Source organism: Carassius auratus, chromosome 43 (assembly GCF_003368295.1).
Source record: "Carassius auratus strain Wakin chromosome 43, ASM336829v1, whole genome shotgun sequence".
In the NCBI taxonomy this organism is placed as follows: Eukaryota; Metazoa; Chordata; class Actinopteri; order Cypriniformes; family Cyprinidae; genus Carassius; species Carassius auratus.
In genome coordinates, this window is record NC_039285.1 from 14526327 (window position 1) to 14552517 (window position 26191).

Sequence of the window (26191 nt, forward strand, 5' to 3'; positions counted from 1 at the left end):
TAAACCATGTTATTGACAATGTTCAGTCTTTTCAAATATCGTATTGCCTATGACTGTTTTTAATGTTTCTGAATTGTTTTTATGCGTTTCAGGTGTGCAGTGTGTGTGGAGGGGGTGTGTGTGAGGCCCCTGGTTAGTTTACAGAGGTGAAACAGCGTCATGGAGGACAGTGGCCTGAGATTATTGTCCGCTGTGCTCTGTGTCTGCCATGCCCTGCTCCTCAACTGCCCATGTTAGTAACACTTAAAAAAAAAACATTGGCGCGCACCTGTGTGCTAGTCTAGGAATATTTATGTATTATGGTCTGTTGATATTATTCTTTTCTTTATTTCTCCCCGTGTCTCTCCTTCAGCTGTCCTGTCTCTATCTTTTCGTGTGGAGCCTCTCTCTGTGGTACAGAAGCAGGGCGGTGCGGTCCACCTGCACTGCACAACGCGACCAGCCACCGCCAGAATCAGCTGGCTGTTTCAGGGTCAACCACTAGACCCTAGCCACCAGTCTGGAGTGGAACTTAGTCCAGGCTCCCTCTCGCTGTCATCTCTCCAACCGGTTCTCACGGGGTCCTACCAGTGCTTGGCTCAGTCCGAGATGGGCTCCATCATCAGCCGGCATGCACGGGTGCACATTGCAGGTAGGCATATTTGATCACATACATAGCAGGCTGACAAATACACTTTTAGCGCAGCTTTAAGAACAACACTCTTACAAGAATGCACTTCAATGAAGTCGCTGGAGAAGAAAGACAGGAAGTATCAGAAGGCGGATTTCTCGAGCCATTAACACTGTTAGAATGGCCAACTATAGATGAGTGTTGGAGGGGAAGGAAATGGCTCTTTCTTTTTAATCTGGCACTTATCCAGACACCTCTTTAGCAGTATCCTTAATGAGCCTGGGGGCTTCCTGTGTCGTACCGAGAGCTGATGCCGGGAAGGGCGCCCTATCAGACGCAAACCCCCGGCAGCCGACCCAGGGTCTGATTAGGGCTGCAGATAGACTGCATTATTCAGTAGAAAGCACATGTTCTCTGGCACTCACAATCCAATATAAACACCTCTTTGACAGAAGGTCTTTGTGTGAACTGCTGCTACTTTTGAATGAATGTTCCAGTTTATTGCGCAGATGTTTGATTCTGATCGGTTAGTTGCCACATTCTTTGGTCAGATATTTTGTATAATGATTATGATATAATGAATTGACTGTTGTCAAAGTACGAAACATCACTCCAAAGCTTCCTTCTCCATCTCAAAATCATTTTATGTTTATTTATTTGTTTACTTCATAGGTAGTCATGTAAAAAGCAGGACAATGTACACTCTTCTTTTCATATTGCAAAATAAAACTCTTCAGTGTTTTATTATATGTGTTGCTTTAAAACGATTGAGCACTCTTTAGATTTCTTCTTTCAGATATTGAGAGGTTTGCCGAGAGCCATCGGAGGACATTTACTGTAAATAAGGGCGAAACTGCTGTTATCGAATGCCCACTTCCTCGCAGCAATCCATCTGCTCTGCCACGCTTCCGGATACGGGGGAAATGGCTGGAACAGTCTACAGGTACAGACTATACAGCTTCAAATGCCAAACCCTCCAGAAACACTTGAAAATACAGATGAACATTTTGAGAGTTTTTTTCTTTTGTCGGTTTTCAGACGAGTATTTAATCCTGCCCTCTGGGACCCTTCAGATTGTCTCAGTGTCTTCAGAACATCAGGGCATGTATAAGTGTGGTGCTTATAACCCTTTAACCCGAGAGACTCAAGTAGAGGATCATGGCACTAAACTCATGGTCAGAGGTTGGTTGAGCAAACTCTATTAGTTTTTCTCTAGGTACCACAAAGATGTGAGTGTTATACTTCCCATATTTTGCTATAAAATCAGCAGCTATATTTTCTGAGATGTTTTTTCTGTTGTTAGATATTGTGTTTTACTGTCAATTAAAATTGCAATATTTTTGAATGAAGGAATAATGTGATTGCACTCTCTTTTTTTTTTATGTAGATTCAGAAGTCCCATCACCTATAAGGATCGTCTATCCTGTGACCCCTCGCAATCTAACAGTGGACCAGTCTGGATCTCTGACCCTTGAATGTGTCGTATCAGGAAGTCGTTCTTCAAAGGTCAAATGGATTAAAGATGGGGTGGAGCTTTCTTTAAATTCCAAATGGATGTTGTTGCAAAGCAACCTGGTGTTGAATGACATTCAGCTGAGTGATGGAGGACGTTACCGCTGCTCTGTTCTGACTGACCGTGGAGCTGTGGTCAGTGTCATCTACACTGTGAATGTGCTTGGTAAGGAATAATATTAATATCCTATCAAGCCACCAAGGTTTGGGGCAGCTCAATCCATGTAGTTCAGATTCTTCTCAAGCTCAACATATTTTTTATGGAATCACTGGGTAATGTTGCTTGCATGGAGGGGCTGAATTGTTCTGTTTCATTCAACTGAGAAAGTCAGAATTTCCAATTTTCATATATAGGAAATATGGGTAGCACTTTATTGTACAGTCCTGTTGCCCATGTACATGCTATATACTTATTATAGTAATTACAATAACTATGTAATAACTAGGTACTAACCCTAAACCTAGCCCTAAACCTAACCCTACCCCATGTAGTTACCTTGTATAACCAGAACTTTCTTAGATAGATACACTGTAAGTACACTATAAGTACATGTAAGTACATGTACTGTAAAATAAAGAGCAACTGAAATATGCAATAAAATGGTACATGATGTCCAACTTGGAAACTCATATAAGAATAAAACCTGTTTATAAAATGTTTATACTCCTGCACAACAAATGCTAGTATTGCCATTTTTTATTCTTTATACATACTTTACTAAAAATTAACAACAAACAAAACGATCATATGTTAGAAATATTAAGTAGGTTAGTACTTAGTACTTCATGGACAATAGTTGTAATATTACATTGTGTATAATAACTCCAGCACGCTTCACCTCTTTACAGCGCAAGTAAGCGTCCTGCAAGGTTTGTCCGATCAGGCTGTGACTGTAGGCTCTTCTGTAAGATTTACCTGTGCTGCCAGTGGTAGTCCAACCCCCGCCATCACATGGCTCCTCAACTCCACCCCTCTCGCTTCTTCAACCCGCCTCCGAATCGCTGGCCCCTCCCTTCACATCTCTTCAATAATGGTTCAAGATCAGGGAATCTACCAGTGCCTGTTTGACAATGGAATTAGCTCTGCACAATCAGCGGGAAGACTCAGTGTCCAATCAGGTAAGACGATGCACCCTATAGCAACCATCCAGAACACATTTACAAAAGCCTGACAACTACCCAGAACACCCTGCGTAATTATAAATTCTTTAAAAGAGATTTTTACTAGCAGAAGTAGCAGAAGATCCAGGTTTACCGTACTGTGAATTGGGACTGTATATCCTTCCAGCAGGGCTGAGAGTTTAGCTGGAGTTTGGCTGGAGAAGGGGAGCTGTGGTGGGTGTACAGTATTTGGCTGGCAATGAGAAGGCTGTGAGTGTGAGCTTTGTGCGTGCTGTTGGGGATAAGCTCTTGGACAGCGGAATGTAAGGAGTAACTGCACAAGGTTATGACGAGGACTAGACCACCCAGCTGTCAACATCACACACAACTAGCCCTATATCTCTCTCTCACACACACAGCCCTCCCCTGCCCTCCTCTGAGGCTATTCCTCAGCCTTGCTCTGTCTCCAAACGTGATTGATAAGCTTAGAGATATGCAGACTTCAGGATAGATAAAACATGACGGAGGTCTTTTCCAAATCTTGGCTCGTAACGTTTTTTTCCTGGCTCGGCTACAAGAGTGATTTATTTCGCCCTGATAAAATGCAGGTCAATGTAAAAGCAGAGTTGTTTATGTTTAACAGCAGGATTTGAGATGGATACGTGATCCGTAGGCTGCTGGAAAAAGAAGAAACGGCATTAGACGTGATCAGCTCTGGGACTGGGAAAACATGTTGTGGATTTAATGCTTAAGATTTAGATAACGATACTAACTGGAATTGTCTTTTTAAAGTTTCAAATGTTGAATGCATGGGGTCTTTTAGGTGACAAATTCCAAGCCCACAATCCTGTTCCCTCCTGAAAGCAGCGTCTGTGTGGAGGGTGACTCTGTAACTCTTGCTTGTGGAAAGCCACTTCCTGTTACCCACTGGTACAACTCTGCCGGTCCAATCACTACACATTCCGTCCTGCTACTTCAGCATCCAGTGGCAGGCTGGTCGCCAGTTGACCACTCTATCCGCCTTGCCATGTCTTGTGCTGACTTCTGCAACTTGTACATCCAGACTGTGACTGCCGCTCATGCTGGGCGGTACACATGCAGGGCCTCCAGCGAGTTTGGCTCTGCCAGTGGGCGAGTCGAGATGATGTACAGCCCGATCACAGTCTGAACCAGACTGTTCCTCTTAAAATCGCTTTCTGTGTCTCTGCCTCAGCCTTGTAGTGTTTATATTATACCCACCACACCAATCATTAATGATCACACATAGTCAGGCACATGTGAGTCACAAAGGAGAAACATCTACTGTACGGAAAAAGAGAGAAGTTCAAAGCTTCAGAGCAATATTTACCATATTGTGGTTTCATTAGGGGTGTTCGCTATTACTATTGCTCATAGTAATGATTAGGGATTTGAACAAACCCGTAACCGAAGTATAAGGTTTGGCTTCAGTATTGTTTGTGCTATGGAAATTGATTATACCTCAAATTATCTGGTGGATGATAAACTGTTAAAAAAGACACTTTGCACTTGACCACTTGTCTACTTATATGAACACTTGGACCAAATACCGGAAATATATCAAGAAAGTGTGAAAACTGCAAGCATGTGTACAACTTTTGATTACCTGATGGGTCAGACTTGCATCCAAATGTTGTAATAATGCAAGTAAAGTATTCACTTTGCCTTTGACTCAACTTTTGACTTCCCTTTGGTTTGCTTTAATATACATTTTGATTTTCAATAATTTGCATTTTACTAAATGTCTGTTCAGTAGTCCAGATAGACAGATGTAAACATTTTACAAAATACACATACTCATTTCTGCACCAATAAAATGTGCAACATTTTACATTTGACTACCAAATTTTATGGAATATTTAATTGATTTAACTTGTACTGTAGCCTTAAAAACTGTTCCTAAGCGGTTTTAGAGTGTGTACTTAAGTGGACTTAATAGTGTGTCTTGAGGGCACTGAGGTTTGTAGTTTCAGATCTGGGACAGTCTTGTACACTCCTTGATGCTCGCAAGCAAGTGTTGGTATTGGGACAGGGCCATAGACTTACTTTGAAGGTGTAATCTGAGTCAAATTTAGCGACTAGAATATCATAATGACTTGAATGTGAGGAGGGTGCCAGTAAGCAGCTGCATAGAACACCCTCACAATGACCTAGCAACCACACTGAACACCCTAGCAACAGCCTGGCAAATTCAAACAAGTCCATGCATTGTTACACTGAAAATTTCTTCAAAAATATGAAAGCTTAGTACTTTTCATTAATTTCAGATGGAGGTGTAATACTGTGGCTATCCCATAAAACACTTAGGAATAGCCTTTTGGCTTAAACAGGACATGATTAGAAGGTGGGTTTGAGAGCTGGTGAAGTGCTCTGATTCACTTTGGTATTTTAATGGCCGGAGTGTGGAATGTGTGGTGGCTGGCGGCAGGTCCGGTTTGACCTCTTGTGTTACAGACTGTGGGACTGTTTGTTTTATAAGGTTAACCAGTGCCACACACCCAACAACCGAGAACTAGAACTATCCTAAGAACCACCAGCAAACCATACCTCTTGTACAACTGCTTTTCAACTGTTTAGCTGGAATTATTCAATTGCTATCTTACTGATACTCAGCGGTGACTTGAATATTGTAATGTATACAACACTCACAGTGTATGGCTACTCGCACAGAAAAGGAACTCATATGTGTGCAAGTCGTCTTTTACTAAATACAAGTTCACAAATCTTCTACTCGGCTGCCAAGCCAGCGTCTGAAGCACAGATTCCCAAATGGACCATTCTGGTTGGGTTTAATAAAACTAAATTAATTAATAATAGAGCTTTATTGTATTTTCCCTTTGAGGTTCCTGGCTTTTTATTTTAATGCTAGTGGAAAAGTAAAAGTTGGAAAAGTAGTTTCCAGGCTTGCATATTGACAGAGTGTGTAATTATCCTATATACTAATATTTGAAAAGTAAAATGTAAACACTTTATTTTAATGTGACGTACTTACTATAGTAGTAACAGTATATTATGTATACATTATGCATAAGTACAAGCCCTAAACCTAACCCTAACTTCAACCCTACAATAAGTACTATAGTAATGTAGTTAATTAATATTATTTGGTACTTATTTGTGTAAGTATATCTGAAAAAAAAAAAAAAAAGTAAAAAGATAAAATTTATGACCAGAGTTGTTTTTTCCCCCTACAGAACCCCATTCGAGTTCCATGTCTGGAGCTCTCATGGAGACGCAGACTTCTGTCCACCCTATCCAGAGCGACGATGGCGACAAACTGTTCCTCTCCATAGGGGAGGCGGGGCTTGGTGAAACTGTAGGACCGCCAGCCGAGAGAATAAATGACAAACCTATGCCAGAAGCACCAATCATAATCAGCCCACCGCAAACACACAAACCCAACATGTATGATCTAGAGTGGCGGGCAGGTCGGGACTGGGGCATCCCTATCAATGCATACTTCGTTAAATACCGCAAGGTAAGAAATCATAAAGTACACTTGTTGATTTTCTGTTATGAATGTTTTACTGATGTAATTTAAGTGGGCCACAAAATATAGATAATTCTTACCTCGTCAAGAATGACTGGATCTTTCTCCACCTTTTTCTTTCCCCTGGCGTTAATTATCAGGTCAGATTTATAGTTATTAGATTTGAGAATGAGCACGTACTCATAACAGCGCCCTCTACCATTAACTGTAAAAGTCAGTGCTAACACAATTCAACAGTATCTGCCAGCCAAGAGCGTTTTGGTAAGAAGTTGGTAATTTCCTCTTTAAAAGCCTGTGTTCAATGATATGCTCCCTTGGCTAATAAAACTTCTCTGGTTCTTTTCAAGATTGCATTGACCGCATTTGTCACTTTGGCTCAGGAAAAAATGACAGTTTGTGCTCTCGGGAATAGTTGAGTGGGGTGATCTTTTGTCATGATTCGGAGTAGGAGAATAAAAGAGACGTTACCGTTCTTCATTGAACTTTACGTGCAGTATGTGCAAAGACAAAGTGCAAAGCGACTTGAAAGATATGCCTATGTGCATGAGATCACTAAATACGGTAAGACTGTTACCTGACTATGCATGTGCTGAATGTCCCTGTAGGTGGATGACATGGGTAATGTAGTGGGGAACTGGCACACAGTGCGAGTGCCAGGCAGTGAGAAGTCCCTGCCCCTGTCTGAGCTGGAGCCGTCCAGCCTGTATGAGGTTCTGATGGTGGCCCGCAGCGCTGCAGGAGAGGGCCAGCCCGCCATGCTGACCTTCCGCACGGGAAAGGGTGAGAATACAGTCAGCATTTTATTACATCAGAACTAGATCATAATTCAGTGAATCTGAACCATGGAAAGAGATCAAGAATTGTGTTTTGGGTTAGAAACAAACTAACACTTTTATTCAACAAAAGATGCATTAAATTGATCAAAAGTGAAAGTAAAGGCAATTAATTTACAAAAGATTTAGATTTCAAATAAAGTATGCTCTTTTGAACTTTCTGTTCTTCAAAGAATCCTGAAAACGTGTACTGATTTCCACAAACTTATTAAGCAACATAACTGTTTTCATCATTTATAATAAAAAAGGTTTCTTGTGCAACAAATCAGCATATTAGAATGATTTTTGAAGCATCATATGAAATAGACAAATATGAAATAATTTATATCTTTTTACAATATAAATATTTGTTACTGTATTTTTGAGCAAATTATTGCACTATAGTGTGCATAAGAGAAAAAAAAATCTTAGCAACCCCAAATGGTGTTGTATGTGTGTATATTTTATTATATTACACTTTTATGTAATTAATTTACATTTTTACATAATTTACAGTAATTAAAAAAAGATTATATGATGCAGTTATTTTTATAATTGCATTGGCAATTATTTTTATATATTCTAGCTCATGCATGTTCTAGAATTGAAGCATAAGAAAGAACTTTTTTTCACTATAGCTGCTCATAATATAAACTCAGTTTGGTAAAAGAAAAGTCCAATCCATGTATTCCATTATGATACAGCATGATCACCAAGATTAACATTATTAATCAAATCATAACTTCTCTTACTCTTCTTCTCAGAGAGAACTTCCTCCAATAAGAACCCCTCCAAGGCTCCAATTGTATCTCTTCCAGAGAAAGTGCTGGAAGATAAAACCACTAACACTTATTATGGAGTGGTCATACATGACAGAGGTAAGAGGACGTCCCACAACACTATTACACCATAAAGGTTTGACTTCTGCTTGATCGAGGATGATCAATGATGTACTTGCCCTCTAAAAGTAGTCTTCTGTGGAGCAGAAGAGCGTTCATGCTACTTTTTTTTCCATACAGTGAAATCATATTGTGACCAGGCAGAGTTAAGTGCCAAGAAAAAAAGAAAAGCTTTTTTTTTTTGTCCACACAGTGTGTTTGATTTTAAGTCTTCTAAAGCTATGTAATAACTTTCTGGTCCCAATATGCTTAAATATATGGAAAATAGAGCAAGAAGATTCTTCAAAAGTTCTTCTTTTGTGTTCCATGTCAAAGTATAACATGAGGGCGAGTAATTGGTCACTTGGGGTGAAGTATTCTTATTGCACTTGCACAGATGTGTGAGATGTATTTCTGTAATTAGTGTTTGAGTATGTGTGTGTGTGTGTGTGTGTGCACATTTAGATTATAATGGGTATAAACCCACTTATATTTGCCACATAAATTTTGCTCTGTCTTTCTCTTTCTCCTTGCGTCTCTGTGTCTATGGCTCAGAGCCCATTCAGTAAGTACTCAATTGACCCTGGCATGCTGTCGTCTGCTGTGTGTGTGTGTGTGTGTGTGAGTTGGTTTATTTTATCTTTGTCTGCTCTTTTGGTCTTTTCACTGATGGATGTTGAGATTACATTTTGCATTTGACGTGTAAACTGCTGCTGTTTCTTTTTGGAAAACAATCATTAGATCTTAGTTTTAGGGCTGCACGATTATTCAAATTCGATTGCCATGCGTCTCTTCTCAGTAAAGCCTGTTCTATAATCAGTAGTAAGTTTCCATCATGTGCTTTGAGATGGAGCAGCATTTACTACTCAGAGCTGTAGTTCACTGACAAACTATGCAAAATCACGTTCATAATCGTAGACGATTTAATCGCATGATAACAAAATCGAAGATATCGTTCTGCGATTATGAAAGCTTTTTTTGTAGCTTGTAAGTGAACTATGGCTCTGTGTTTTAAATGCTTTTCCATCTGAAAGCATGTGAAAATAACACTTTTAATAAAGTTTTCACTCCAAACTCACTTCATAACGTCAGTCGAGTGTTGAAGTAAATCCTTCTGTGAGATGATGTGGCTTCTTACGCAGAATAAAGCATGCAACATATTTCATAGCCTTTATCACTGCTTAGAATACTATGTCGATTAACATTGCATTATTATATACTTTATTATAATAAACATCATGAAAAGACAAACTCAGATAAAACCAATATTGTCATAGTCATGTGTTTATTAGTCACGTAGAGTCAATGAAATCAATTGAGTCTCCTGTTTATTCAGCAATCGCTTTAGGGATTTTCTGGAGTTCTTCTGTGGGGCACATTTGTAGTTTCCCCATGATGGCGCACTCTAGCCTTCAGGTGGAGATTTACTAAATTTAATTTATGCATTTAGCAGACGATTTTATCCAAAGTTTTATCCAATTTTTCCTAACATGTGTTCCCCAGGATTCGAACCCCCAGCCTTGCGCTTGTTAACGCAATGCTCTACCACTTGAGCTACAGGAACACTGTAGTGAAAATTTAGAGAAAATTTACTACTGATCACAGAACCGTGCTTCACTGAAAAGATACGCACGACAATCGCAGCTTCAGCCTAATCGCGATTTATCACCTTTGCTATTTAATTATTTGTGCAGCCCTACTTAGTTTGCATTTACTTTTTATCAAACTTCTAATTGGTTGGTTTCATCCCTAAGTTCCAGAGGCCCCAGACCGCCCAACTATCTCTGTGGCGACAGAAAGCTCTGTTTATGTTGCTTGGATCCCACGAGCCAATGGTGGCTCTCCAATCACGGCCTTTCGCGTGGAGTACAGGAAGCAGGGTCGAAGTGGAGACTGGATCATCGCGGCTGATAATATCTCACCATTAAAACTGTCTGTAGAAGTGCGCAACCTGGAACCAGGTGAGGTTACACCAGGGTTTCCACAGGTTGATTCCCAGACCATATTTATATTATTTAAATATATTATTTCGTTCATACTTAGTTTGGGGACCAATTCTCATAATTAAATAACTATAAATTTTTACCTCAATAAACTCCTTATTGCTGCTTATTATAAGAAGCTAGTAAAATGTTAGTTTAGGTATGGGGTTGGATTAAGAGATGTAGATTACAGTCATGCAGAATAATTCATTAATATGTGCTTTATAAATACTAATAAACAGCCAATATTCTAGTAATATGCATGCCAATAAACAACTAATAGTTAATAGTGAGAATTGGTCCCCAGTTTTAATCAATTGGTTACCAGTATTTGTTTTTATTTTAATAATCATGGATAAATAAATTTTATTATGTTTTATTTAATAATATATTTTTAGTTTTGAATTATTAACAATTTAAAAATTAATGGAAAATGTGTTCTGTAGTTAGCTAGTAATTAAATTTTTTTTTCACTCATTTTTTCCATCCAAAAACTATGTCTGTCTGTAAAGCCTGTTACCGCGACATGCACTTGAAAATGTGAAAACCGAAGAAAACCACATCCAAATCTGGTCCACATTACTGGGGACATTAATGAATGAGTATCCTACACAACTTTAAAAATCTAATTTGGTGTAAATATTTTTTTCATGACAGGTACCACATATCGTTTTCGTGTCATTGCCATGAATAATTATGGTGAAAGCCCTGGTAGCGCCACCTCCAGGCCGTATCAGGTCTCCCTGTCGAATCCACCCGTCTCAAGCCGTCCGATCACTGGCCCTCACATCTCCTTCACTGACGCTGTCAGCGATACTCAGATCATGTTACGCTGGACTGTGAGTACACTTGTGAACACGCACTTGAATGCAGTACATTTACATACTGTACTATACACTATTTGGTAAATGAAGTACACTAATTCTGCCCCTAAACCTGAGCTTCCCATCAAGACAACATTTTAAAGGTGCACTGCTGTTACACCAAAAAAAAACAAAAACAAAATATGCATATGCATTTTGGCTAAAATAAAGGCAGCTGCATATAGATGCAGTAGACACAGAGGCAGCTCACTAGGTTTTGGAACAGTTTCTGTCAGGCACTCAATAACTCATCACTGAATAAACTTTGAGTTTTTCTGTAACTCCGTGCTTCTGTATGTGTATTATTAGCACATTAATCTTAAAAAGGATCTCACCACTTGTACATATTTCTGTTTCTGGCCTGTTGAAGGAATAACCCTGAACCTCATATTAGCAACCCAGGGGTCTAAACTAATGTGTGTGAGAGTTAATGTTTTAAACATATGCCTTTTATATCTAATGGCCAATTTTTATGCTTAATTTGACAATGGGAGTGTAAAAACCATCCAGAACTAACCACATAACAAGCTCACTCACAACACGCCTCCTTGGTTTGTTCTTCTCTGCAGTGCCAGTGGTGCAGAAGTGTTTTTCAGCACGTTCTGTTTTGCAGGAAAAAGTGTGTGTGTCCAGTACAGATTAGGAGGCCTTATCCAGCTCTAATGAGTGGAATTGGCTGAGTTGAGCTATTTTTAGAAGACATGCATGAGGAGAAGAGTTTTGATGTGTCTTAAAGGAATAGTTCATCTAGAAATGGAAATGTTGCCATTTACTTACCTTCATGTTATACCAGACCTGTTTATTCTTGTCTGTGAAGTTAAAATGACTTGTATTTGAAACTTTCATGCTTAGAAAAATAACATTAAAACATCATAAAAGTAGTCTATGCAACTTCTGCAGTTCAATTAAGGTCATACAAAAACTCTGTCTGAGAAAAAAAATCAAAATCTGTCATTACTGACTGAAAATCTGGAGAGTTTGGTGAATCTGGTCAACTACTTCTTTGAAAAGATTGAATGAATGATTGAAGAATGAATTGTTTCTGTGAATTGGACATTGGCACTCATGAACATTCCATTAGAATAGTGTTTTTTGTTTAGTTTTTGAGTTTGTCCCTATTCACTTTAATTGTATGTATTGGAACATTTAGGACAATCTGCTAAACCTGCTAAAGTGTTTGGAGTGAAATTAGGGTGCTTTAATAAAAACTGAAATTTTATTTTACTCTTTAGCTAAAAGGTTAGCCAATCATAACATCATATCAAGTCTGTTTAAGAGACTTCAAGACAAAAAAAAAAAAAAAAAAAAAAAAAAATATATATATATATATATATATATATATATATATATATAATTCAAAGATAAGAAAATGGTCATATAAAACTAAATTATGACTGTTTTTGGTGCAGGAAACCATGACCAACATTATTAATAGTAGACTTCAGAAAATAAAGTCATACAAATATGTACAGTGTAGCCTTTTTAAATAGAGCAGGATGTCTTGATTCTTGTTAAACTTCAGTTATGTTCTTATCATTGATGAGATAATTATTAGTGAGTGTTTATAGAGGAAACAAAAAATATATAATTAACTGTTTCTTTCACTTTCTTTCATAGTACACTCCCTCCAGTAATAACAACACACCCATCCAGGGGTTCTACATCTACTATCGGCCAACAGACAGTGACAATGACAGTGACTACAAGAGAGATGTGGTGGAAGGTGAGATCATGGTGTCTTTCTTCTGTTATTGCTCTTATTTCATGGATACTAGCACAAAACATAAAAAAACGGACATTAAATACATATAGAAATTTAATTCTGTGAGAAGAAATACTCTTGACATGAAACAAACACAGCTGTACAGGAAATCAGTTGCCTGGGACAGTGGTCAGTCATAGAGTTTAGTAGACATTGTACACAAGTATTTGACAGGCAAGTGCTTAAATTGACTAATCAGAATCAAGTATTCCAGAGAGCCATTTAGTATGAGTGTGTAATGAATATTGGGTCTCAGAGAGGGCGGGACAAAGAAAGTGTAATCTGTAGATTGATGTGGAGTGAGTTCTGCGCTCAGAGTAGTGAGCCAGTGTAAAATGTGTTTTTAATAAATGGCTGCCATACTAATGGGCCTGAACTGAAACCCAACACTGACCGCTCAGAGAGGGATTCAAGTTTCTGAGAGGAATGTTAACTGCCGTCACCTCATATTTTTACCCCCCCCCCTTCTCTCTGTTCTCACTGGCCCCACAAACCTCTCCTCATCCATCTTAACGACAAGTTGTCAGAAACACACTGGGCAGATAAGATGACTTCATAAGTCTCACAGTTAACAGAAACATCAGGAGTGTGTCCTTCAGATTATTGGTCTTAAAGTCAATGTGAAATGATTTTTGCAACCCATTTGACTTCCATCTGACATATTTTAATTATAACATTGTAACGTTGACTTTATTTGAATCATAAAAAATGGATTGGATCTTGAATTAGGATTTGAATTTTAAAGTTAATAGGGTGATTTTTTTTTTTCATTTATAAAGGCTAATGTATCATATTTTATATGTAAATTTCAAAGGTCTCTAAATTATCGACGTGTTGTATGCAAAATGGAATGCCTTCTGTCATCTGATTGATAGTTTACACTTTTTTAACAAATAAAGGCCGTAAGTGTAAATTCTAAATATATTTTATAATGAGCCATAAAGATTCTGAATTTTTTTTTTTTTAATATATATTTTGTCTAAAAGTTTAATAAAATATTCCATAAAAAATCTGACAATTATTTCATATGTCAGACTTTACATGGTTTTTATGCTAACTTTAAATACATTTTAAAGAAAAAGTCTTACGTATATAAAGGTTACGTATATTACCATGGTTCCCTGATAAGGGAATGAGACTCTGCGTCCTCTAGGGGTCGCTATGGGGAATGCAGTTCAAAGTTCCCTTGGAAAGGGAACGTCTCAAGTTACGCATTTAACCATTGATCCCTGAGAAGGTAACTAGAGGATGCAATTCAAAGTTCCTTTGTCAAGGAACATTCCTTTTTAACAGATTTACAATTTTTTTTTTAAATACCAAATATAACAAACCACATGTTTTTATAAATGGACAATCAGACAATTCAACCGCCTAGAATAAATTTATTAGACTGATACAATCCTTGTGAGTTTGTAAGTCTATTTGACTCTTTACAATAATCTATTCATAAAGTCATTTGTTCCTGAATCAGACTGCACTGTTGTGCTGTATGCTTATTTTTGTGAATATCCAGCAAAGACAACACAATAGAAGACATTTTTATTTGTTTGTATTATCACATGTGCAAACTCACAATTTATATGTAATTTCTTTTGCCATGTCACATTTGATTTTGCATCGGCGCTGAACAGTGGAGCAGGAAACACTGATATATTGTGTGTGCAGGGAAAAAAACTACACTAAAAAGCCTGTGATGCTTTTTTTCATGTGTCCACGAGTCTGTAAGTGTGTGTTTTGTGTTTTTCTGTCTCATTATGCAGTACAGCAGCTGGTCATTTAGTGAACACCATGCCTTCACTGTATTAAAAAGAGAAATGAGCTACACAAATAAAATATTGTGGCACAAACTGTAATTAGAGAGCTGGCTCTCAACATACATGAGTGACTGTGGCGAGCGGCTGCTACGATGTGTGTGTGTGTGTGTTTGTGTGTGTGTACATAGGGCCCTGAGTGTGTTCAGTGGGAATACTGGAGCCAGGCCAGAACAAACGTTAAGCTGCCTTATAAGGAGCCTGTCTGCAGCAAAGCAACTGTCTGAATCCTTCTGGGAGACTGTGAGAATGAGAGCACTAGAGTGTATGTGTGTGTGTGTGCGAGAGAGAAAAAATGAGATTGAGCGAATGAATTGCGGTTTGGAGAGAACAACACGTGCTTTGAGAAAAGCCCTTCTCATTCAGTAGTCTCTCTCATTGCCTTCCTTTTCCCACCTCCTTCCCCTAGGCTTCAAATTCTGGCATTTGATTGGTCAGCTCCAACCTGAGACATCCTATGACATCAAGATGCAGTGCTTCAATGACGGCGGCGAGAGCGAATATAGCAACGTCATGATCTGTGAGACCAAAGGTGAGAGGCTGAAGTATCATTACAGGAATGCTATATTTAACATGTAGACAGGAACCCATAAAGCCACTGCAGTAATGAAAGAGGAAAGCGAGCTATCATTTCATTAGAAGCAAGACAAAGAGAGACATTGTGCTGCGTCTCCTTGACATCATTCCCTGATAACTACTCTGGTGCAGCACTGTTGAAATCAAACCAGAGCGTCATTCACAGCCAGAGCAAATAAAAATCATGGAGTGCAAACAGATCTGCTGCTGCCGCAAGCTTTAAGACTGACAACAGTTGCATTGTTATGTGCCAGCACTTGTTAGTGGTGCTTTATTATTGCTTATACTTGGGTTAGAGAAAAAAAAACAACTAATCCTAAGTTTTAGAGCATTAGTATTAAACGGTGCATAATTTATCCCACCCCATTAGTTCTACAGACATGAATGATTCATTAAATTGTGCAGGAGCAAATATAGAGTGCAACAGTGCTGCCCAGTTCTTCAGCTTTTTATCTGGAAGCATTTTTACCATTCATTACTGTAGGAATTTTTAAAAAGTCTTTCTTTCAGAGTTGTAAGCTATGAACCACACCAGCCAGCTACAAGGTGAATCAGAACATTACTGAAGCAAAAAAAATAATAATTTTTTTTTTTGAAAAGTATTTGAAAATTGGACAAAAAGACAAAGGTATTAGACTTTGTACTTAAAGCTGCGCTTGGTAACTTTTGACGCTCTAGCGGTTAATAAACAGAACTGATTGCGTCTAGCTGAAGAACATTGTAGCCGGAACTACTTCTTTCTGTTTATGTCTATGAACAATCACAAAGGTACTGGGTTACTCCGCCGCGGTATCCCCGAAGCAATCTAAAATAGTCCGAATATAAACACTTATTATAGGTGCACCCTAGTGATTCAGGACAAGCTAAAAACACGGTTTGGAAAATGGATTCATGGTGTACTCGCTTATTTTATACATTTTTCTACATTTTGAACACAAACAAAGTTACGGACCGCAGCTCTGATTGGTTATTTTTTACCGGGAGCGATGTATTTCTGCAAATGGCAATAGGAGCACTGGGAGGAGCCAGAGGAGCTTGATTTTTTCACAGATTATCTGTATCATATTCTACTGTCAGGACATAATGACAGATTTAACAAATATGTAAAAAAATATATTTTTACAAAAGTTACCTACTGCAGCTTTAATGGCTTTAATGAGAAAAAGAACTACAAATCTATAAAGCATTGTGAAGTACATAACTGAAAAAAAAAAACAGTGGAGAGATATAAATCTATTGATTTAAAGGGGTTATGTATTTAGAAAAGATGCATATTATGCATATAAATAAAATGTAGTTTGAGAACGCATGACTCAACGTAATTTGCGTGGTTTGATGGCTACGAAAATAGCATATAGCATTGATTAACAACTTATCAACAGCCTCGTACCTCACAGTCTTTAAACACTTATCATTCAAAATCATTACCTTCCAACTGTTGCACTCTAAAGCAATATGATCTATGCATCTGTATAGGAGTGCACGAAAACACTTCAAACACTAGCAACACCAGAACATCTTAGCAACCACGTATTAACTCCTTAGTAACCAAAAACTGTGCTGATAGCAAAATTTGCATCGCACTCTGTACGTACTAAGACATATAGTCAAGTATCGTGTCAGGAGCAAAGCAGCATTTCTTTCTTTAAATGTAAAAAAAACCCCACACTAAATCACTAACCAATAAATGTAGAGCTTGTGACATATTCTCTTGAAAGACAAACAGATGTCTTATCCCTTTCAACTCACTTTATCTATTTCTTTGCCTTCAGCCCGTCAACCTCCCGGTGTGCCCAGCCAGCGGCCCGTAACCCCTCCAGGATTTTACCCCGCAGACACACCCAGCCAGCCGGGCGGCCTGCTCTACCTGATCGTGGGCTGTGTTCTGGGCGTCATGGTGCTCATTCTGCTGGTCTTCATCGTCATGTGCTTGTGGAGGAACCGTCAGCAGAACAGTCTGCATAGTAAGTGCCACACGTCCTGGTCTAGGTTTTAGTTTTTGTCCATATTCTTGTTGGGACCACTGGGAACCAAAGTACTGAATGATTACTAAGAACTCTATTGAATTTCCATGATTGTAGTGTTCAAAAATCATTACAATGTTTTTTTTAAGGTATATATTTTTATGGTGGAACATGTATGATTTTCTTTGCTACTGTTATTATTATATTTGGATATGTAGTAATGAGAGCAGCAGCGCTGTGTTGTTTTAGTTGATGTAGTATTTCTGTAAGGTTAAGAAAGGTTATGTTATGTCAATAAATTCTTTATGAAATTGAGTTAGAGTTCACCTCCTGATCCAGGCCTGGTTTTCATTGCCTCTCCTCGACAGCCGGCCCTTTGAAGTTTTCTTTCTTTCTGTCTTTTTTTCTCTCTCTTTCACTCTCAATGAGATTGAGTAACAGAATAAACAGTGCTGGCCGCAGCGGTGTGTATAAGTAGTAACACAGATACACCTCCCCCTGAAATAGGCCACAAATGGGCCTGCTAACTTTAATCACACACACTCCAGTTCACTACTAGTTGGTTTTCCACATGTGTTTGGCAAAAGCATTGTTATTTCATGTTTGTGCTTTTTCTACAGCATTTTAATGCAATATTAACATCTTGACTATAATTTCTGAATTTATTAGTGCTAGTTATATTTTGTGTTAATATTTTATACAAAGCAAAAAGGCAGTAACTGCATTTTTGGTCAAAAATTAGTTATTGTCATTTTCATGACATTCAAGGCATCCTTTGCTATGTGACAAAACATCTTATCTGAAATGTGTGTCGTTTTGGAGAAAAATGGTAGTTGTTTGTACAGTCACTACTTAGGCTGGATGACAGGAAGTCATTTTTCTCAGTTCTGCACTCTGTGTAGTTACTGCCTTTTTACTTTGTAGGGCAGTATACTGTCCAAATGAGTCATTAACAATTTTTTTTTTTTTTTTTTTTTTTGCAACTCTCTTATGCTCACCAAGGCTACATTTATTTAATAGAAATTGCAGTAAAAAAAATTATAATATTGTGAAATACTGTAACCCTTTAAAAGAACTGTTTCACATGATCCTTCAGATATCATTCTAATTTGCTGATGTGGTGTTCATCAGACATTTATTATTATTCAGTGTTGAAAACTGTTATGCTGCACATTTTTATATTTTTGTGGAAACAGATGTATTTTTTTTTATTTTTTTTTTGTATTCAAGATTCTTTGATAAAATTTCAGCATTAATTTGAAATATTTTGTAACGTTATAAATGTCTTCACTCTCCTTGATGAATGAAAGTATTAATTTCTTGGGGAAGAAAAAAAAAAGACCTTACCCAAAACTTTTGAATGGTGTAGAATAATAATAATAATAATAATAATAATAATAATAATAATAATAATAATAATAATAATAATAAATCCTTTTTATTTCTACACATTAAAAAATATACTAACTTAAAAAAAACTTCTCTGTAGAATACGACCCTCCAAGTTACCTGTACCAGTCTGCTGAGATGAACGGTCATGTTCTGGAATATTCTACGCTGCCCCGCTCCAGCCATGTGAATGGAAGCGTGCACACGGGCTGTGGACACACCGCTCCCATGATGCCCCAGGCCTGCCATCACCTCCACCACAAACTGCCCAACGGTCTGGCTTTGCTGAATGGATCAGGAGGCCTCTACCCTCCTGGGCATCTGCATGCACATGATGCATCTCTGCCCCACAACACCACGGAGTACGATCACTCACACCCTCATCACCTTCATAACGTGAGTAAATGTGTGCGCACGTGTGGTTGGATTTAGATTCTGGTAATCGAGTAGAGATAAAGTGCCCGACATTGTTGTCCTCTTTGGTTTTCATGCAGTTTTTGTGTTGTAACTGTTGCTGTATTAACCATTTAGCATCCAGAACCATTCTAAATTTTACAGTATATAGAGCAATGTAGTATATGATATGGAATGTTTATGGTTTTTGATGTTTGATGTTGGCATGTGTCTAAACCAGTCTGGAAATAGTATGGGAAAAATAAGATTGGTTAATGCTTTTGGAAGAGGTTCCTTATGCTCACAAAGGCTGCATTCATTTTATCAAATATATATAGCAAAAACGATAATATTCTGAAATATAACTTGACATCTCAATTTTTTTAATTTAAATTTCTCTATTGGAATGTATTTTAAAATGTAATTTATTTCTGTGATGCAAAGCTGAATTTTCAGCATCATTACTCATTTGTCATATGAGCCTTCAGGAGTCATTTGAATATGCTGATTTGCTGCTCAATTATTATTGGTACTCAATTATTAACAATGGTTGTTGATGTTATTGTCAATGTAGAAATATTTGCTGCTTAATTTTTTTTGGTGAATAGAATGTCCAAAAGAACAGCATTTGTTTGAAATTAAATTTTTTATATAACATTATAAATAGCTTTACTTACAGACTTACTTAATTTTTCTCTCTTTTTTTGGTCACAAATTAGTTATTTAATAATAAATGTTTCTTGAGCAGCAGATCAGCATATTATAATTATTTCTTAAGGACCACGTGACACTGAAGACTGGAGTTATGATGCCGAAGAATAAAAAAATTATTGTAAAAAAATTCACAATATTACTGTTTTTTTTTTTTTTTTTTTGTGTATTTCCGATCAAATAAATGCAGCCTTGGTGAGAAAAAGAGACTTCTCTCAAAACCCTAACTTAACTAACAAAAACGGACGACCCTAATTTTCTTTACAATATAGTATAATACAGTAATATGTTGTGTTATAGAGTATTATAGTGAAATATAATATAGTGTTGCCTGATACAGTTTAGTACAATGTGGTATTGTACAGTTAGTGTGGTATGTTAAATAGTAAAAGTAAGAAACAATACTATGAAATGCTTAGATGTGAGTGAGAAATGAGAAGTGAAATGCAGTTATTGTTATGTCTGATGTGTGTTTGTGTGGCAGGGTGGAGGGATATACACGGCTCTGCCCCAGAACGACTCGTCGGACTGCATGAGCTGTCAAAACTTTTGCAACAACAACAGGTGAGGAAGAGCGAGATGTAAGACTGGAGAAGTCAAGCCCAGTAGCTTGTTAATGTTTGGTGTTTACATCCCTCAGAATGATGTTTTGCTCAGCACGCCTCCAGTCAGCAAACCAATCATCTGTTCCATCTGGTTCTCATTTCACCCCTGACCTGAGCTTATTCTGTTCTGGGCTAAACACACACACACACACATGTGACGAGGTTTGTTTGTGTACTCTAGTGTGTCCGGCAGTAACAGTTTACACTGAACGCACCCCTGCTACGGTCTTAATGAGCGCAGTGTTTATTTAGCCGCGGTCAGCGGGAGAGCTGAGGGAAATCCTTCTGATATCAGCGCACCAGCTAACCGGGAGCGCTTTATATCCCTGATTACTTCTTGAGTGAGCATACAGTTATCTGCATGTTTATTTATACTCTCAGGTATTGTTTGTTTATGTGTTTATTTGAGTGTGTGTGTGTGTGTGTGTGTGTGTTGAAGCCTCTGTGTCTTATCAGCATGTGCAAACACACAGAGACACAGGCTGTTGAGTCTGGTCAGGCAGCGTAGAGACTCACGGAAATAAATCTGTGATCTCAGATGCGATCAGAGTTTGAGATGCTTGTTTCAGCTGGTCAAATGCTCGAGCTGTACTATACAGGTTTTATTTACAAAAAAAAAAATAATAATAATAATATAATTTTCAGCATTTATGTGCTTCTGAACCTGTGTGACTCTTCGGTTAAACACAAAAGTAGAGATTTTGGAGAATGTTCATGTTCACTGGAAGTATATTGTGACAAGGGATGTAAACACCTTTGGGTTTATAATAAATGTGGTAAAAGTGGCATGGATGATTTATTTATTGGTTGATATTGGATATAATACTTTTTCCTGTTTTTACATTTAGATTTTCTTTGGTGTCAACAAATAGTCTAAAACATTTATAATTGAACTACAATACTAAATGTTATCTTTAGCAAATATAGAAAATAATATTATTTGTTCATACTGTGCATAATAATGTTGCCCAATGCCTAAATGCCCTTTAACTGCTTTCAACTAGTTTTTAGTAGTTTGTTTTTTATATTTATCTACACAGTTTGTTACTTTAAATAAATGTTAACAGAAAAAATCACTTTCACTTATATATTATTATTATTATTATTTTTTTTTATTTTTATTTTTTTTTTAGATAGTTTTCAGCCAAGGTATAACTTTTGGCGAGGTACTAAAATAGCTAAAACTGAAATAAAAATTAATATATAATATATAGATATATTTTTAGAACTATATAGACATAAATAATAAAAATGACAAACAAAATATCTAAAACTTTAACAAATATTAAAATAACAATGGAAAATGTCAGAATAAAAACTATATATATATATATATATATATATATATATATATACATATATATATATATATATATATATATATATATATATTTATTTATTTATATTTATATATTAGACTTAAAATATAGTTCATATTTTGAAATATGGTCATATGCCCCAGTGTTGGCAAAAGGACATACGTTTATATCGGTGTTTTCATGAGAAAATGCTTAGTTGGTTCAAAGAAGTTCAAGTTTCAGTCTCGACACGTGCACTGGTCATTATTTCGTCTTGCATTTGTGTTTTGTGGACAGGTGTTACACAAAAACCAATGGCACTTTCTCGGGCGGCACTCTCCCTGTAATGCACCGCGTGGCAGCGCGCCAACCCAACGGGCTGGAAATGATGCCCCTCAACCCTGTTTTGTCTCGCTGCCATGGATGTGACAGCCCACAGCTCAACGGCTCCCAGGAGAGAGATCCAGCCGAAGAGTTAGAGGAGGGCAAGGCTCCACCCTTTTCCCAGAATTCCCCTCGTCTGCCAGTGGAAACAAAGTCCACCCTCGAGCAGCAAAGAGGTGAGAGAGTTTCAGTGCTATAAAGAGCTCTCTGATTCACTCTGCACTCCTTCTGAATGAGGAAACTCAGTGTTTCTTTTTGCCTTGCAGGAAATTATTGCATTGGCAAACTGTAAATTACCCATCATGCAATATTATTATACTTGACTAGACTGCCGCATACTGGAGCTGGTGCATAATTTTTTTTCTATCTGTTTGTGTGTATGTAACAGGAGTTCAGACCGTGCCGCACGAAGACTCGGAGGGTCCTGTGGTGTGTTGGGAACGGCTGGGACTGCCTGATCTGGACTGTAAGGAAAAAACTGCCTGGATCTCTACTGGAAGCCTGACTGGAGATCTCATCCAGCCTACTGTGCAGGAGATCTGAATATGTTCAACCAGAAAACACTTATCAAATATGCATACACACTACACGAGAGAAAGAGAACGAGAGAAATTGGGAACATGAACGGCCAGTGATGGAATGGTCAAAGACATTGTGTGACTTGAATTGGACGCTAAACTGACTGCTTACAGAGCTGGAGAAGACTGACGAGAGAAAGAAGAATGAAAAGAGACTCTTATGCAAAGACGCAAAGGCCGAAACGATCCCACTTGTGGGAGGACTTTTAAAAGTAAAAGCAAAAACTCTTTAGATGCCTTATTTATTTTTTGTAGTAGTAAAATATTATTTCATATGAATGTATCTGTTGTAAGAAAAAAGTTTGTCTTTTATATTATTTATGCTTTTTTTAATGAGAAACTTTGACATTTTTGTTGTTTATTTGACTCTGTATTTTTTTTTTCAGTGTGGAGTTTAGCCATTGTATGTGTAAAGTTTTGTAATAATATAAAGAGAAGATTAAGTATTACACCTATGCATTTCTTCCTCTGAAGTTTTCGTGCTATACCTTATTTTACACTCTTAAATTTCCAAACATGGACAAATATTTACATAGTTTCATATGGGCCCTTTACATGGTTTGTTGCACCTCTAAAACACAAAAGTAATTCACAAGTGGAATCTAGGAAACCTGCAAGCTCAAATCTTAAACGTTTGGTTTTGAATCCAAAATTAGGTTGGTCCCACTATAATCGAGTCTTTGCCTGAGGGATATCCGAAATATCTGCTCAAGTGTCCGGTAATTGCAACAGCTCTTTGAAGTTTCCCACAGCCTCCCATCCACACCTCCTCTGTGCTCTCTGCGTCTCTTTTTTGTTAACCATAAACAAACATGCAAGTGTTTGAATGACCTTTGACCCTCCCAGGCTGAGTTGAAAGGCATTGATTGTGTTGACATCACATGAGTGTTCTTGTTTAGTTGCTTAGTGGAGCTCATTACTGCGGTCTCCTTATTTCAGCTTAGGATGTGGTTTGTGCTCAAGTTGACCGTCTACATAAGCAGATTGCCAAAGAGTGTACGGTGCATTGTCATTTTTTGCAGTCTTTTTAACATCTGATTTCAGGCTGGCTGGATTGAGATGTGTTTTCATAATTCCATCTGTCAAGGGATATCATATCGTTGTTTTCTTTTTTTCTTTTTTTCTAGAGATACGAGAGCTTGATGTACTAGGGAATTATATTGTAAATTTCAGACCCCAAACATCCTCCACCATCCATAAAGAGCATTTACTGACACTAAGCTTCAAAAATGTCTCCTCCTGAACTTTTGCTCTGATCACTGACAACTACAATGATGATAAAAATGTATATTTTCCCTTAAAATTATCTTGATCTAATGTTACCTTATCCTGACTACACCCTTCCTGTAAAATTCAATTCAAGTTTATTTGTATAGCCCTTTTACTATACAAATCATTGAAAGCAACTTTACAGAAAATTAAGCTATAGAATAATAATGTGCATTTGATCAGATACAACTGCAGGAAGGCTATTCCAGAGTTTGGGAGCCAAATGCAAAAAAGCTCTACCTCCTTTAGTGGATTTTGTATAGGAACTACCAAAAGTACAGCGTTTTGTGACCTTAGGGAGGATGATAAGCGTAGCGTGATGAAGGTATGCAGGAGCTTAACCATTTAGGGCCTTAAAGGTAAGTAATGATAATTTGTAACTGATAAGGATCTTAATTGGTAGCCAGTGCACTGTAGACTGTAGAATGGGGGTAATATGATTATATTTTCTTGACCTGGTAAGGACTCTAGCTGCTGACTACCTGTAGCTTGTTTATTAAAGATGCAGGACAACCACATAGAAGTGCATTACAATAGTCCAGTCTAGAGGTCATGAATGCATGAACTAGCTTTTCTGTATCAGAAACAGGTAACACGTTTTGTAGCTTGGCAATGTTTCTAAGATGGAAGAATGCTGCTTTTGTAATATGGGAAATATGGTTTTTCATAGACAAGTTGCTGTTTAATGTAACACCCAGATTTTTGACTGTAGAGGAAGTAGCAGTACATCCGTCTAGTTATTATTTTATGTTTTCTTGTATACATTATGAGTGATTTACAAGTATGTGCCTTTTCAGTATTTCCATATGGGGCAGTAGCAGGAATCGGTGCAAATTATTTATTTTATTGTCAGGTTTCGCTGTTGTCATGCTGGGCCACTTTATTTTTATTAATAAGTCCTTGATGTCCCCACTTCAACTTGTGAATCAGAGTATAAATTAGCTAAATGTTATAAGAAAAGTTAATAAGATATTTATTGTACATGGTCTAACTTAATGTTCATGAGCTAAGACTGACATGTCACGACATCATAACTTGTCTAACCATGACTGAGACGTTGAACCTCTGAGTATTTTGTTCTAAATAATCTAGGCTGGTTGGAGTACTGTAGATGGTGGCTAACAGAGATGGCCATTTTAGTCTCACAGTCCTCAGTAAACCCAGTCACTGACTTCCAATTACAGTGCCAACACTGCCACCAGACATTCAGGCCTGCTGGTTTTTCCCTACAAACCCTCTCGACATCATGATGCTTCCATCTGTCATTCTTGGTTGGAAAGAAAAATGAAGATGGAGGAAAGACAGGAGGTCTTGCTGTTGCCAGATTGTGGTGAACCGTTTAGCGCACTATCCAGACCACTTAAAGGTGGTTTCCTGAATTTTGGCTGGACCTACGGTGTCTGGATTAAAAAAAATGTCCCTTCTGCTCCACTGGGCTTCAGCTGGAAAACCAAAGCCAGGATCTAAATAACAGGCAAAGGTTGGCTCAGAGACCTGAAGTATAAGAGACCACACAATGATATTGAAGATTATTCTCTTGGACCTGCGAATTTTCTTCATTATTGTGAAGATGACTTTTAGAGCGGTGGCCAGTATAGCTTGAGCCACAAAAGCATTCTTGTAGTCCCTGATCAACAGAGTTTACATGTCAGGTTTTGGAAATGGTACGGTTCATTGGAACCTCAAACAAGGTGCTACTAAAAAAGTACCAGGTACCATGTACTGTACCCAGTAAACCGTATCAAGCCATACCATGCATTGGAAAAGTGCCATAATAATGTTCAGTTCCGTTTCCACGGAATAGAAAAACTAATCAAATGTATGCCTTAAATCCAGTGCACTTTGGATAAATGTGTTTGTAAACTGTATAAAAGTGGCCAAGAGAATCAGATCCTTTTGGCAAGGTGCTAAATCTACAAGCAATTCTAAAAACATACATTCTCAGAAAAAAAGGTACAAAAGCTGTTACTGGTGCAGTATCTTTTCAAAAGGCACACCTTTTCGGTACTAAAATCTATCTTTAAGGTACCAGTACGGACTCTTAGGTACAAAGGTGTACCTTTTGAAAAGGTTCTAGCCCAGTGACAGCTTTTGTAGTGTTGGCAAATGGTTGATTAGGGATGGAGCTAAACTCTGTAGGTCAGTGGCCCTCCAGGACCAAAACTGCCCAACCCTTCTCTACTGA

The 26191-nt window shown here is 37.7% G+C and overlaps 1 protein-coding gene across 1 annotated transcript in view; it reads left to right on the plus strand.

Annotated features, from left to right (window-relative positions):
• LOC113061763 (cell adhesion molecule-related/down-regulated by oncogenes-like) overlaps nucleotides 1-23192 on the plus strand; it is a 41331-nt gene extending 18139 nt beyond the window's left edge. Inside the window, exons 2-19 of the mRNA XM_026231187.1 lie at nucleotides 93-232; nucleotides 353-631; nucleotides 1407-1553; nucleotides 1649-1792; nucleotides 1998-2288; nucleotides 2972-3241; nucleotides 6436-6719; nucleotides 7337-7511; nucleotides 8308-8421; nucleotides 10176-10382; nucleotides 11061-11242; nucleotides 12884-12989; nucleotides 15249-15371; nucleotides 17188-17379; nucleotides 18869-19164; nucleotides 20357-20436; nucleotides 22073-22335; nucleotides 22548-23192. Of these exons, the coding sequence (XP_026086972.1) occupies nucleotides 160-232; nucleotides 353-631; nucleotides 1407-1553; nucleotides 1649-1792; nucleotides 1998-2288; nucleotides 2972-3241; nucleotides 6436-6719; nucleotides 7337-7511; nucleotides 8308-8421; nucleotides 10176-10382; nucleotides 11061-11242; nucleotides 12884-12989; nucleotides 15249-15371; nucleotides 17188-17379; nucleotides 18869-19164; nucleotides 20357-20436; nucleotides 22073-22335; nucleotides 22548-22702 (3381 nt within the window). The 5' untranslated portion in view covers nucleotides 93-159 and the 3' untranslated portion in view covers nucleotides 22703-23192. The remainder of the gene's footprint in view (nucleotides 1-92; nucleotides 233-352; nucleotides 632-1406; nucleotides 1554-1648; nucleotides 1793-1997; nucleotides 2289-2971; nucleotides 3242-6435; nucleotides 6720-7336; nucleotides 7512-8307; nucleotides 8422-10175; nucleotides 10383-11060; nucleotides 11243-12883; nucleotides 12990-15248; nucleotides 15372-17187; nucleotides 17380-18868; nucleotides 19165-20356; nucleotides 20437-22072; nucleotides 22336-22547) is intronic.
• Nucleotides 23193-26191: the final 2999 nt, after the last annotated feature.